General features: G+C 45.9%; 1 protein-coding gene across 3 annotated transcripts in view; it reads right to left on the bottom strand.

Annotated features, from left to right (window-relative positions):
- Positions 1-3585, bottom strand: part of METTL22 (methyltransferase 22, Kin17 lysine) — a 118412-nt gene extending 114827 nt beyond the window's left edge. For all 3 annotated transcript variants that reach the window (XM_066576156.1, XM_066576157.1, XM_066576155.1), the window contains exons 1-2: positions 3527-3585; positions 1624-1783 (exon numbers count right to left, since the gene is read on the bottom strand). In XM_066576156.1, the coding sequence (XP_066432253.1) occupies positions 1624-1729 (106 nt within the window). In that variant the 5' untranslated portion in view covers positions 1730-1783; positions 3527-3585. The remainder of the gene's footprint in view (positions 1-1623; positions 1784-3526) is intronic.
- Positions 3586-15112: the final 11527 nt, after the last annotated feature.

The following is a 15112-nucleotide window of genomic DNA, read 5'->3' as shown; positions in this document are numbered from 1 at the left end:
AGCTTACTTTCACTAAGCATTGTAAAGCACAGCATACATAGGTTTAAAATGGCAGGCATGTTAGCTAGAATGTCTGTTCCTTACTTTGTAAACGGATGCTGTAAGCAGCCTTCAAAGATGGCACCGGTCTCCTGTATTCCCACAATGCCCTGCGCCTTCACCCCTCTGTGAGTGCTCTTCCGATGACAGCAGAACAAAAAAACATTCCATCCTTCCCTCTTTGTATCCACCCATCTTTGCATCTAAAACCAAATAGTGACCCCCCACAATTTCCCTAGCACAAATAGTGGCCCCCAATAATTGCCCCAGCACAAATAGTGGCCCCCAATAATTGCCCCAGCACAAATAGTGGCCCCCAATAATTGCCCCAGCACAAATAGTGGCCCCCAATAATTCCCCCAGCACAAATAGTGGCCCCCAATAATTGCCCCAGCAGTAAAAGTGACCCCCAATAATTGCTAAAGCAAAGATGGTAACCTCCAATAATTGCCCCAGCAGTAATCAGACCCCAATAATTGCCCCAGCAGTGATAGTGACCTCCAATGATTGCCCCAGCAGCGATAGTGACCTCCAATGATTGCCCTAGCAGTAAGTGACCCCCAATAATTGCCCCAGCAGAGATAGTGACCCCCAGTATTTCCTCCAGCAGTAATAGTGACCCCCTATATTTGCCCCAGCAGTAAGAGTGACCCCCAATAATTGCCCCTGCAGTAATAGCGAACCACAATAGCTGCCCCAGTAGTAATAGTAACCCCCAACAGACGTGCAATCATAGCCCGACAAGCGCTACTACGCATGTGTGAAGAAAAATATGCTTGCTTACAGCCGGACTAAAGAAGAAGAAAAAAGACAGAATTTGACATAACCAGGAACGACGAGATCGTCAACACAGGGAGGGGGGCACCCCTGTAGGTAAGTACATATCTTCTGTAAGGCTCATTTACAAAGCACAAAGTATATTACAAAGTGCTTTTTAATAGCCACACAGAAGTGCACACATGCATTTGCCACGGCCAGACAGCCCCTTTAATTTTTGCCCCAAAAGAGGCACTAGGTCATATTTTCGGGGGATACCTTATCATACTTACTTAGAATGCGCAATATGGGTCCTCCCCCTGGTCTCCCTCCGGAGGTCCGACGCGCTTGCTTCAGTCCTCAGCCACCGACAGAAGATCACTTCCTGGTTACAGGATTCATAAATCCCGCCTTGAGGAAGTAATGGCTATGATCACAGCCATTGTATTGGTTCATTGAGAGCTGCATTAATTGGTTCTCGAGCGCTGCTCAGCCAATCAGAGCCATTGCTTCCTGGGAGAGGGATTTATGAATCCCGTAACCAGGAAGTGATCTTCTGTCAGCGGCCGAGGACTGAAACAAGCGCGTTGGAGCTACAGAGACCAGTGGGAAGACCTGGACCATACCTGCTAGATAATGTATTGCTTTTTTTTCTAATGTAATCTAGCTATAGCTTATTTTTTGGGTAGGTCTTATATTTTAAGCTGCCCAAAGAAATCAGGGTAGGGCTTATTTTCTGGGTAGGTCCTATTTTCAGAGAAATATGGTAAGAAACACCCAATACCATGTAGATAAATAGATGAGCGGCACTTTCATTGCATGATTTACCTGGCTGCCCTACTGCATTCAGTCTGACCATGAGTTGCCTTTTATGATGGATCCGGAGATGGATGTCTGATAAGACTGTGTCTTTTGAGAAAGTAATAGCTTCCATTTCTGTTTGCTGCTCCTGGTCTGCATGGTTTTGATCCTGAATTTCATACGATGGCTGAAAGAATAAACACATAAGAAAAAAATGAAAGCTGTAGATACTGATGACTATGAATGAAGAAATACATGTTATGTTCTTGCAAAGATATATGAGGGATCCACAAAAATATAACACTGGCCATTGTGGTAGAGACTGGCTAAGGCTACACACGGGCAAGCGCGATATCATGCTTGTAAACATGCGCTCCACCTGCAGATGCAAGGCATTTTCAGGCAAAAACGCCATGCATCTGTGAAATTGCAATCATCTCGTACGAGTTTCACACGCTATAGAGGATTGTAGTGTTTCTCATTGATTTCAATGAGAAACCCTGCATTGCACAACATGCGAGAGCCATACGATGCATTAAAGGTTCCATTGAAATCAATGGGTAATGCGTTGTGAGGACCGCAAAGAGATAGGACATGCCGCTTATGTACAGGACTCCATTCAAAAGAATTGGGTTCATTTCCGCACGAGATCTGTGCGTCTCGCAAAACGTTAATGCTTGGTACAGAACGCATGTTGGGTGACCGCACACAGATAAGCTCCGATGACTAAATCTTTGTGCAAATCTACATGAAAATCTGCAGCAGAAGTCCGAGGAGCAGATGTGTGTCTGACCTGATGGTCCTGAGGCCATGTGAATAGAGATGAGCGAACGTACTCGGATAGGCACTACTCGTCCGAGTAATGTGCCTTATCCGAGTATCGCTGTGCTCGTCCTGAAAGATTCGGGGCGCTCCGCTGCTGACAGGTGAGTCGCAGCGGGGAGCGGGGCAGAGCGGGCGGGAGAGAAGGAGAGAAAGATCTCCCCTCCGTTCCTCCCCGCTCTCCCCTGCAGCTCCCCGCTCCGCAGCGCGTCCCGAATCTTTCAGGACGAGCAGAGAGGTACTCGGATAAAGCACATTACTCGGACGAGTGGTGCTTATCCGAGTACGTTCGCTCATCTCTACGTGTGAAGCATGTCTTTGGGCTCATGCAATGGGCACAGAGCCAGTATAACAGTGCACAGGGGCAATATGGCCGCAGCACTGCTAATGGCGTGATGTGAATGGAGATGATTTGCTCTTAGTTATACCACTTCTAGGAGAGAGTATTCCAGGACACATTTTTTTTGTCTTTGTCTGAAACATGGCAGAAAGAAACCCCAGTATGGCGTAAGAAAGGACAGCAGATGTCTTCTGCACCACTATGGCAGCCCTATTACTAAAAAGTTGTAATATGCTCACATGTGAGAGGCCTTATTCTCAAAGTTTTGTTGGACAACCTGCTTTTTTGGCCACTGTCTTAGGGGACATCCACGGGTACTGGAAATATTAGGGATTTTCCATGCGGATCTGTGGACATAAAATCTGCAGTGGATTACAGTATCTGGGATGGGGGTGAGATTGGGGCAATTCTCATCCATGTGCCGCTGTTTTTTTTCCTTCATCGAAATTGTTACATGAAGGGGCACACTGCATAGATGTGACACGTGATCCCATGTAAAATTATATACACTCTCCGCAGTCCTCGCCTGTTACATGAAGGGGCATACATGTCACATCTGATCCCATGTGTATGTATATCTGTATGTGTGTATATATACTCTCCGCGGTCCTCGCCTGTCTTCCTTGCACACCGCACTCATGTCACACCATACAGTAACACTAATGAGGCGACAGAGAACGCCCCCTACAGGGCACACAGGTTCCGAGCTCCACACGTGACAGCGGCAGCGCCGTCATGTAGGAAGGGGTTAATGCGGGCTGCACTCACCCGAAGCTGCGGCCCCCGGGAGAAGACCCCCAGCACAGACTGCACGGACCGGGCGCGCTGCGATGACGTCATTGTGACGCGGCGGAGACAGCCGTAGGAGGCTAATATGCCAGCCGTACAGGAGAGAGAGGCTGGAGTGAAGGAATGGGGGTGCGCTGGGGGCACTACAAGTCACACATAGACAATGCCCTCTGCTGGCACGACTTACTATATGACTCCTGTTCACATGTACAGAATATTCTGCAGTTTGTGGGCAGTAAGCACTGCAACATGTGACTGTACAAGTGGATGTGACTAATTAGACCTGCCCACGGGCGGATATTTGCTGCGGAATCTGCGGTCGCCGTCCGCAACGCAAATCCGCAGCAAATGCCGACTGTTACTGCTGCTACTGCTGCTTCCTGCACAAGTGCGATTTCCGCTTGCGGTGGGAAAAAAAAATCGCAGCATGCTCCATTTTTGTGTGGATTTTGCACGGATGACTTCCATTGAAGTCAATGGAAGCTGTGCAACCCGTGGTCCGTCTGTAATGAACATTGCGGACAGGTCCCGAATTCTGCATTGGCGCTGGAAAAAAAATTTTAGAAAAAAAAAATCTGTACTGCACACGTGTGACGGTGAGCCGCCGGGTCCATCCGCAGTACAGAAAAGACAGTGACAGAGCGGGTTCGCGCGGACACTGCCGCCGCCAGAGACGGGTTCAGCATGCAGTGTGCAGGGGGCCTAAAGGGGTATTACAGGTCTTAGGTTATACACAGATGATTGGTGGACAACCACCGCTGGGATACCCGCCAGTCAGGGGATTCCCAAGGCTGCTGTCCCTATATCAGCGGAGGAAGCAGAAAGTGCTGACCGACGTGCAGTGACAACTCCCACTGCATTTAAAGGGGTTCAGTCATTGGAGAAAAAAAAATCAATATTTAACTACTCTCCCCCGTCAGTCTTCATACCGCATCTTCTCCTCACTGATCTACTCCTGGCCCCTGCAGTTACGTCCAGCCGGCCGGATCCTCTCCCTCCGATGACGTTACATACATTGCCAATATTCTGCTTCCTGCAGGGTAATGTACGCTATGTCACTAGTGATATAGTGTTCACTGCCTAGCAGGGATTGCAGAATCCTCGGCAGCCTGCTGCGCATGCGCGATATCTCACACTTGGGTTTTATATACTACTAGCTTACCCGTCGCGCGTTGCTGCGAAGACAGACAGACATACATTCGTTTTTATATATCTCGATAACAACCAATCACAGCGCAGTTTTTTTAGGTTACCTCAGTGGTATAATATATAACCAATCACAGCGCAGCTTTGATGTTACCTCAGCTTTAAAATATATATAACACCCAATCACAGCGCAGCTTATATGTTACCTCAGCAGTATAATATATAACAACCAATCACAGCGCAGCTTTCATGTTACCTCAGCAGTATAAAATATAACAACCAATCACAGTGCAGCTTTCATGTTACCTCAGCAGTAAGAGAAATAACAACCAATCACAGCGCAACTTTTATTCTGCCTCAGCAATATAAAAAATAGCAACGAATCACAGTGCAGCATTGATTTTACCTCAGCGGTATAATATATAGCAACTAGAGATGATCGAACATGTTCGGCCCCGCCCCTTTTCGCCCGAACACCGAACTTTGCGAGTACTTCCGTGTTCGGGCGAAAAATGTTCGGCGGTCGCCGTGGCAGCGCGGGGGGGTGCGGCGGGGAGTGGGGGGGAGAGGGAGAGAGAGAGGGCTCCCCTCTGTTCCCCGCTGCTGCCGCCCGCGCTGCCACGGCGACCCCCGCCCCCCGGCGGCCCCCGAACATTTACGCCCGAACACTGAAGTGTTCGGGAAAGCCGGTGTCCGGGTGTGTAAGTGTCCGTAACGGACACGTTCGATCATCTCTAATAGCAACCAATCACAGCGCAGCTTTCATTTTACCTCAGCATTCTCAATATCCAGCAATTGTCTTGCGAAACGTTCGGCGGATGCATTATTTTGTAGTTGAACACGCATCCCGTTACTAGTAATGCCTTTTGCTTTTGTGCTTGAGATGGAAATCAAACGATCTTTGTCTGGGGGGGCATAACTGTCGACGATGCTCGCAGGATAGTTGTACTATGCCAGTAATCTTCCCTGGAGTGTACTCAACAACTTCCCATTAACTTTTCCTATTTATAACATAATCAATGCTCGTGCCAAATTTCACGTTTCTATGACACCGGAAAGTGAGAATTACATTCCGTACGTAAAATTTGGACGCTCATTCTTTTGTGCATAGAATTGAATAATCGAGTTGGGACCGATTAGCTTTTCCTATTTATGACATAATCAATGCTTGTGCCAAATTTCACGTTTCTATAACATTGGGAAGCGAGAAAATTAGATTCCGTGCGTAAAATTTGGACGCTAATTCTTTGGCGCTTAGAATTGAATAATCGAGTTGGGACCCATTACCTTTTCCTATTTATGACATAATCAATGCTTGTGCCAAATTTCAAGTTTCTATAACATTGGGAAGCGAGAAAATTAGATTCCGTACGTAAAATTTGGACGCCAATTCTTTTGCGCCTAGAATTGAATAATCGAGTTGGGACCCATTAACTTTTCCTATTTATAACATAATCAATGCTCGTGCCAAATTTCACGTTTCTATGACACCGGAAAGTGAGAATTACATTCCGTACGTAAAATTTGGACGCTCATTCTTTTGTGCATAGAATTGAATAATCGAGTTGGGACCCATTAGCTTTTCCTATTTATGACATAATCAATGCTTGTGCCAAATTTCACGTTTCTATAACATTGGGAAGCGAGAAAATTAGATTCCGTACGTAAAATTTGGACGCTAATTCTTTGGCGCTTAGAATTGAATAATCGAGTTGGGACCCATTACCTTTTCCTATTTATGACATAATCAATGCTCGTGCCAAATTTCAAGTTTCTATAACATTGGGAAGCGAGAAAATTAGATTCCGTACGTAAAATTTGGACGCCAATTCTTTTGCGCTTAGAATTGAATAATTGAGTTGGGACCCATTAACTTTTCCTATTTATAACATAATCAATGCTCATGTCAAATTTCAAGTTTGTATTACATTGGGAAGCGAGAGAATTCGATTCCGTACGTAAAATTTGGACGCTAATTCTTTTGCGCATAGAATTAAATAATCGAGTTGGGACCGATTAGCTTTTCCTATTTATGACATATTCAATGCTCGTGCCAAATTTCGAGTTTCTATGACATTGGGAAGCGAGAAAATTAGATTCCGTACGTAAAATTTGGACGCTAATTCTTTTGCGCATAGAATTGAATAATCGAGTTGGGACCTATTAGTGTTTCCTATTTATGACATATTCAATGCCCGTGCCAAATTTCAAGTTTCTATGTGAGAAAATTACATTCCGTACGCAAAATTTGGATGCTAACTTTTTTGCGCATAGAATTGAATAATCGAGTTGGGACCCATAAACTTTTCCTATTTATGACATAATCAATGCTCGTGCCAAATTTCACGTTTCTATGACACCGGAAAGTGAGAAAATTACATTCCGTACGTAAAATTTGGACGCTAATTCTTTTGCGTATAGAATTGAATAATCGAGTTGGGACCCATTAGCTTTTCCTATTTATAACATAATCAATGCTCGTGCCAAATTTCAAGTTTCTATGACATTGGGAAGCGAGAAAATTAGATTCCGTACGTAAAATTTGGACGCTAATTCTTTGGCGCATAGAATTGAATAATCGAGTTGGGACCCATTAGCTTTTCCTATTTATTACATAATCAATGCTTGTGCCAAATTTCAAGTTTCTATGACATTGGGAAGCGAGAAAATTAGATTCCGTACGTAAAATTTGGACGCTAATTCTTTGGCGCTTAGAATTGAATAATCGAGTCGGGACCCATTAACTTTTCCTATTTATGACATAATCAATGCTCGTGCCAAATTTCATGTTTCTACAACATCGGGAAGTGAGAGAATTAGTGGCAATGATGGAAATAGAACGATCTATGTGGGGGGGTCGTACCTGTCGACGACGCACGCACGCGCGCCATTTATCGTAGCATAAATGTACTATGCCTATAATTTTCCCAGGAGTGTACTCAACAACTTCCCAAAGTTTCATGGCGATCGGATGGATGGTGTAGTAGCGCATAAAGGACAAACAGACACGCACACAGACAGACACACAGACACGCATACATTCAATTTTATATATATAGATATGAAACACTAGTGGTGAGACTTTGCGCATGAGGCGTCACGCTAAAGCAGGGTGCCGAGGATTCAGCATTCCCTGCTAGGCAGTGAACGTCACGTTTCTAGTCAGGGTACACTGACCTGCTGGAAGCACAATCCTGGCAATGTACGTAACGTCACTGGAAGAAGAGGATGCGGCTGACTGGAGGTGACGTGACCCGCAGGAGCCAGGAAATGATGCGGTAAGGCCTCCCTCACACAGACAATTTTTTTCATCATTTAGCGCTTCGCTTCTAGCGCAGCACTAAATCCTGTCAGGAAAAGCGCAGCAATTTTCGAACAGAGTCTGTTCTATTTTTAGGCGTTTAGCGCTCCTCATCAATGATAAGAAGTGCTAGAAGCCGGCATCTAAACTAAAAACGCTGCAAAGCGCCGCCATTTAAATCGCTGCACTTTCAGCAATGCATGCGTGAGGGCTTCTACCGACTTGTGTTTTTTTAATGCTGCGATATTACTGCGTTTTTTTAATGCAAATGTCAATGTTAAAATCGCATCGCACAAAAATCGCAAGTTTGCGCTTCTGCAATTTTTGTGCGATGCGATTTTAACATTAGAAAGTCCCATTGACATTTGCATAAAAAAATGCAGTGATATCGCAGCGTTAAAAAAACGCTAGTGGGTAGAAGCCCTGAGGGAGGCCTAAGAAGCCTGTCTGGGAAGGAATAAGTGAGAATAGAATTTTTTTTAATGACAGAATCCCTTTAAGGGGAACTGCGCTGCAGTACTAACTCCTGCCACTGCGTCATGGCTAGCGGTTTCTGCTTCCTGCACTGACCGTAGCAGCAGTAGTGCCAGGAATCAACTGATCATGGGCATCTGACCAGCGGGTCTCCACTGATCATCTATTGATGACCTATCATTCATCAATAGTGAGAGTTCACTTAGTCTAATTTCATACGGGCAAGGGCGATATAGGGCCGCGAAACTTGGATTTATACTGTGCTCGCCAACATGCGATGTCCCTGCGGATGTGAGACATTTTTGTGTTAAAACCGGCCTCACATCACTTCAAAGAGGTAGCGATCTTTCACCACGGCCGAAGATCACAGAGTGTTTCACATTATTTTCAATGGGAAAACATTGCATCACAACTGCGTATGGGGAGAGCCGGAACGGGGGCGGGGCTAATTCTCAGAACTTAGCCCCGCCCCGTCCCACCTCCCTTCATTGCAAATAGTGCAGAGGAGGCAGAGAGGGGGCGGGAGCTCAGTTCCTGCTCCTGGCTCTTCCATCCCCCCCCCCCCCCCCTGCACACGAGGACAACGTATATCGGCTCGGCGTGAAAACCGAGCCGATATACGTTCGTCTGAATGCAGCCTGAGTCGCAGAATAGCCCTTTAACTCCTTGAGCACAAGTGTTATCAGTGTACAAAAGGGAATTCTCTATTAATTGGAGGCCATGGGAATCACTAGTGCAGCTACTCATATTATACCCTCCAAGTAAGTATACAGCGGTGATTCAGCGCTAATTATCTGATTTAAGGCCAATTTACACGCAAGGATTGTCGTTTTTATGGAATGAATGACTCAACAACTTTTTTGCTTTCAAATGTTGAGCATTAAGACATAAAGATCGATTGAAGTCCTCACCATTTCCCTCATTAGCTAAATAAACACTATATGTTGTTTGCTCCGCTGGCCATTGGTTTATGCAAAGAATCTCTAGGCAGGAGGTTATTAATTAGTGCAAAGTAAAAGCCATTGTCTGCCGTATGAGTCATTGTTTTTAGCTGGGCAAACAATTGCCCCCCCCCCCCTCAAGTCCTTTGAAAGACTGAACAACTGCTGTTTAAACCTAATGACAAGACAATGAACTAACGACTATTTTTACGTAACGATTATTGCTCGTTTTAATGAATTTTGATTAATAATGATTGAGCGCTAATGGGCCTTTACACTGAACATATGAACAAAATAAAAAAATGTGGGAGTGTTCTTAAAGGCCAAATGAAGAAGAGGAGGCTAGGGTGGTTTCACATCTGGGTCGGCGGTTACGGTTTCCTGCTTTAATTGAGGAGCAAGAAAGGGGAATCCCTTGGCCAAACGACTCAGTTGTAGGCCTCATGCCCACAGCACGCATGGATTCAATGTGGGGAATCCCGCTCAGAAGCCGTCCGTGACCGTGGCTGGTGACCCCTGCGTACCTGCATTTTTCTTCATGCTCTGTACTGTGGAAGGGCCAGCTGGCTCCAATGCGCATTACAGATTTCCCCACGCCGTTGCTAGGCGAATTGATATTCCGGAAAAGCTGCAAGTCGGATAGCTTCCATTGACTTTAATGGAAGCTGTCCGTGCAGAAAACGCAGCAAAATGGAGCATGCAGCAATTTTTCTTCCGGTATTTTGTGCCGGATCTGTGCTGGAACCTCTAACCAGAGGTTCCAACACAGATGTGAAATAGATGCATATTGGTGAATGAAGCCTGAGTGAATAAAAGATCCTCACCTTCTTCATCTACCATTCGAAGTGCCATCTTTGGTTTTTTTTAATACCACAAATAAACATGGACTTAGTAGTCCTGGCAGGATTCCACCCACTCCCTCTATATAGCATTGCTGCTTCTGGAATTGTGTGTGTGTGTCTATATATATATATATATATATATATATATATATATATATATATATATATATATATATATATATATATATATATATATATAGACACACACACACAACCAAATCAGAGGCCTCTGAAAGTCGGACAACAGCCATTTCAGATGATGCAGTCGCCATTTATAAAAAAGGAAATTACTAGAAAAAAAGTCGCCCGTAGGTGGCACTGCAGTGGACCAGGTCTGCCGGGACAGACCCGCATCAGTGTCTTATCTGAAGGACAGCATTCGTCGGCATGTTGTAGCGATTAAAGCCGACTCGCTGCGTTCAAGTGGCTGTTGACCAAATTTCGTCCCATTTATAGGAGCAGAATGCCCTCCAGAGACCTCTGAGTTGGGGGAGTTTAATTTTGCTAACTGTATGTATATCAGGCATAGAGAACACTTAGACGGTACGCATGATTGATTGACATGTCATTAAGTTTGACAGAATGTCTTTAGGTAAAAAGTTAAAAATAGAACTTGCTCCAGAGGTAAAGTAGTTATGATTGAAAATAATCTCTTTTCTGTGGATCTACCAAGTAGATGTCAGTGCTCTACTGTGTCTGGTCTATTCAACGACATTCAGTACTGAAATTTGGAACATTAAGGCCATGCCTCTATTATGATTGGGACACTAATTGGTTCGACTAGCGGTTCTCAAACTGTGCTCTGCGGAGCTCTTGGCAACAGTCAGGGGCTCCGACCGAGGGTCTCCGTGGTGAGCAGCCAGCGGCTGCTCACCTCTGTTTTGATTACCGCAGGTCCCCACCAGTAATCATGCTGCTACGCTGATCCCAGTGCACACTGTGATGTCAGTGTGCACCCGGAATCCTCCACCCGCTGTGGTGGACGCTATTACCACTGAGGCCACTGTGGGGGATACTTTTACTACTTGGGCCACTATAGGAAACGCTTTTACTCCTGAGGTCACTGGGGGGGGGGGGGGGGGGGGAGGGGGTCACTATTACTACTGGGCCAATATGAGGGATGCTTATACTACTGGGGCCACTATAAGGGATGCTATTACTACTGGGGTGGCAATGGGGAACCCTAATACTGCTAAAGCAGCAGTAAGGGACCCTATTACTACTGGGACCGCAATAGAGGACACTATTACTACTGAGGCCACTATAAGGGCGCCCACCCACTGGCGTTTGCGATTTTCGTGCGTGAAAAACGCTGCGTTTTCGCTGCGTTTTTCGCTGCGTTTTTTGCCGCGTTTTCGCGGCTTTTCCATTAATTTCCATTGACTTTCATGGGTGCATTAGGAGAAAAATAAGGACACATATGCAACTGACAGTTCCTATGTTAAAAAACGCAACGCAACGCAAAACGCCAGTGGACAGGAGTACATTCAATTCTAATTGCTCTGCAGAAAAAACGCAAAACGCAAAGAAAAAAAAATCGCCAGTGGGTGGGCGCCCTAATGGTCACTATTACTGCTGGGGCCACCAATATAGGGGGTCACTATTACTTCACGGGGCGGATTTGCTGTGGAGTTTACAGTAGCTGTAGCAGAAAAGTGGATGAGATTTTGAAAATTCCATCCACACACTGAAAAAAATCTGCATAAATCCCGTGCGGATATTAACATGTGGTGCGGGATTTAATTCTGCAGTATATTAATTTAAATATAATGTATATCAATAGCCCATCCAGTGCTCCAGCATTACTTCCTGGTTTTTTTTAACAGCTCTGGCCTTTTTATAACAATGGAGGTTAAAATTATATGTTGTGATAAGCCACACCCTCCATGAGGCTCCATGAGAAACTTTGGCTTCAAAAAGGGCTCCATAGCTGAAAAAGTTTGGGAACCACTGGGTTAGACTATGCATTCACCACTTTTTAAAGGTGTTGTCCAGTTGTAAACTACTGATGGCATATCCACAGTTTAGGCCATTTATGTTATAAGCGGCGGGATCCATACCATAACCCCCCTTGATGAGCTCTTTGAATTGATGCATTGAGCCTATTTCTCCAGAAATCAGACAGGTCCATTCCCATTACAGGCAAAGTACCCATTGAAGTGAAAGCCCAGGACTAGCCTTAGGTCGACCCATGGGCAGTTTCTAGTTTTTTTTAAGCTCCCCCATTTTTTCTGCCCTTTGGGGGCGCAGACATCTTCCTCACTTGTGGGGTGAGGTGGGTGCGCTCTGACTATTCGGTGCCCTCCGTCCCATTGAGGAGACTGCCGATATTTTGTTTCTTGGTGAACCTCACTGCAGTGTTTGATTTTTGTTAGGTTAATTGCTGCTTGTTGAACGACAATCTTTTTAAACATCCGTTGTGCTGTGTGGACTTTCGTAACACCATTGAAAATTTCCTTAATGATCACTCTGCTGATAACATCTAAGCCGGTCCAGTGGGAAGCACTTAAATGTGTCCTGAGGGGGGTCGTTATCAAGCATTGGACACGCCTAAAATGGGAGAAAGTGGCCAAAATTATCTCCATACTAGCCAAATTAGCAAATCTGGAGAAACTGTTCCACCAGTCAGGAACCCCATCTACGCAGAATGAGCTGCTGAACACAAAAGAGGAATTGAGGCACCTCCTTGACAAAAAAAATATTTGTGGTTTAGGGACAGTATGAAACGTTACTCATACAAGCACGCTAATAAATGCAGACGCTTGTTTGCGCGCTTTTTCCATAATAAATCTAACTTCACGTATGTTCCTCACATAGTGAACAGTGCAGGCCAAAAGAGGCATGACCCCAGAGAAATCATAGAAGCTTAAGGGCTTACTACCATAGCCTCTATAATATACAGGGCCAGTTGGCTGATATGACGACTATAGAAGGAGATCAGCCTTCCTGAGTATTCTCGGAGAGACTAGAGAGTCCTTGGAATTGGAGTTTATGGCTGAGGAAATCAGTGTGGCTATTAAGACCCTACCTTTGTTTTAAACAATTCCAGGAAATTCTCACTTCAATCCTAAAGGAGATGTTTAACCAAATATCACCCCCAGCTCCTTTCCCTCATCAGTCACTTATGGCCCACATCACAGTGCTCCCAAAACCAGGTAAAGATCCAGGGGTATGCTCCAGCTACCATCCTATTTTGCTCCACAATCTAGATGTTAAGTTGTTCTCCAAGGTTCTAGCGGGCAGACTGGCTCCCATTCTGCCAGCCCATATTCACAATGATCAAGTGGGGTTTATAAAGGAACGGGAGGCTAGGGATAATACCAATAAGACCCTCTTGCTGATTAGTCAGGCCTGACGGTTGCTGCAGCCATTCTGCCTCCTCTCAGTCAACGCAGAGAAGGTCTTCGATAGTGTTGGCTGGGACTTTCTAAGTTCCTCGCTGACACACTTTTGCCTGAGGCCACGATTCCTGAACTGGATCCTGACACTATATGGGAATCCATCGGTGCAGATCTGGGTGAACGGCCTTCTGTCTGACTCGGTACCTATTAGGAACAGGATGAGACAGGGCTGTCCCCTCATCTATACGCCATTGTTATAGAGCATTTGGCTGTGGCACTGAGAAGTAACCCGGATGTGTGGGACCTGCAGATTGGGACCCAGTTCTGTAAGACCTACAGCCTACCTCATGCTCCATTGACTCTGAACTGTTTGGACGTGTGGGACAGACTGACTACCAGAGGAGACGTAGTGATTCGCAGGGGAGCTATGACCCCCATGTTCTACAACCCTGCATTCCCCCAAGGCAGGAAAGATGGAGATTCCTAGGCTGACGGGAGGAGGAGAATACATGGTGCTGTCAGATTCTGGGTTCCGGGGGTTTTCCATTATTTAACAAGCTACAGGCGTCTTGACCGGAGCAGAGACTGCTGTTGATGGAGTATCACCAGTTGTCTTCATTCTGTAGGACCCGTTCGGGGTCATGTCCCTTCTGGAACCCCCTGGTCCCATCAAGGAATTGTTTCTGCGAGCCGACACCCCCCCCCCCCCCCCCCCTGCCTGGCTCGGGTCCTCTCTCAAATCTATAGAATCATTTTGGAGAGGCTCACTCAGGGCCTCCCACGTTATGTCGGGGATTGGGAAAGGGATCTGGATGTGGAGCTGCAGGACTCTGATTGGGAGAGGGCCTTCACATTTGCACAAACTACTTTTGGCCTGCTCTGCGCAGGAGAAAAACTTTAAGCTCCTCTCCAGGTGGTACAGATGCCCAGATATGATCCACCGCATATTTCCCTCAATTGCGGAGGATTGCTGGAGATGCGGGTCCAAGCGTGGTACTATGCTACACATCTGGTGGGACTGCCCACATTGTCCAGCCTTTCTGGAAAAATGTATTTGAGCTATGTGAGGGTGCATCGTATTGCACATTGGAGGCACCCCTGTTGATTATTCCTGGCCCGTTAACCACTATCAAAAAGGGTCTCTTGTGACATTTCCTACAGCGGTCAAAGCAGTGATCCTGCGCCATTGGTCGATTAACATCGCTTCCTCGACCCTGGAATTTGTTCAGGAGCTGAACCAGCTAATGTACATGGAAGAGCTGGGCGACAAAGGTTCTGAGGGATTATGTTTGAGTGGGTGTGCCTGGGTGCTGTTGAACACATACCGTGACTTGCCTGAGTTTCAGATTGAGGTGAGATATTAGGGGGGCGGGTACCGAGAGGTTCTGAGAGGGGGTGCTGGGATGGAGCAGTGGCCCAGATGTGGCGGAGTAGAGAGCAGGACAGCTACAGACAGTCTGTGCCAGAGGGATCTCTCTCCCTCTACCCTGAAGTAATTTTTCTTTCCCTTGTTGTCTTTT

Source organism: Eleutherodactylus coqui, chromosome 8 (genome assembly GCF_035609145.1).
Source record: "Eleutherodactylus coqui strain aEleCoq1 chromosome 8, aEleCoq1.hap1, whole genome shotgun sequence".
NCBI lineage: Eukaryota > Metazoa > Chordata > Amphibia > Anura > Eleutherodactylidae > Eleutherodactylus > Eleutherodactylus coqui.
Note: the sequence above shows the minus strand (reverse complement) of the source record. Positions and strands in the feature narration are given on the sequence as shown.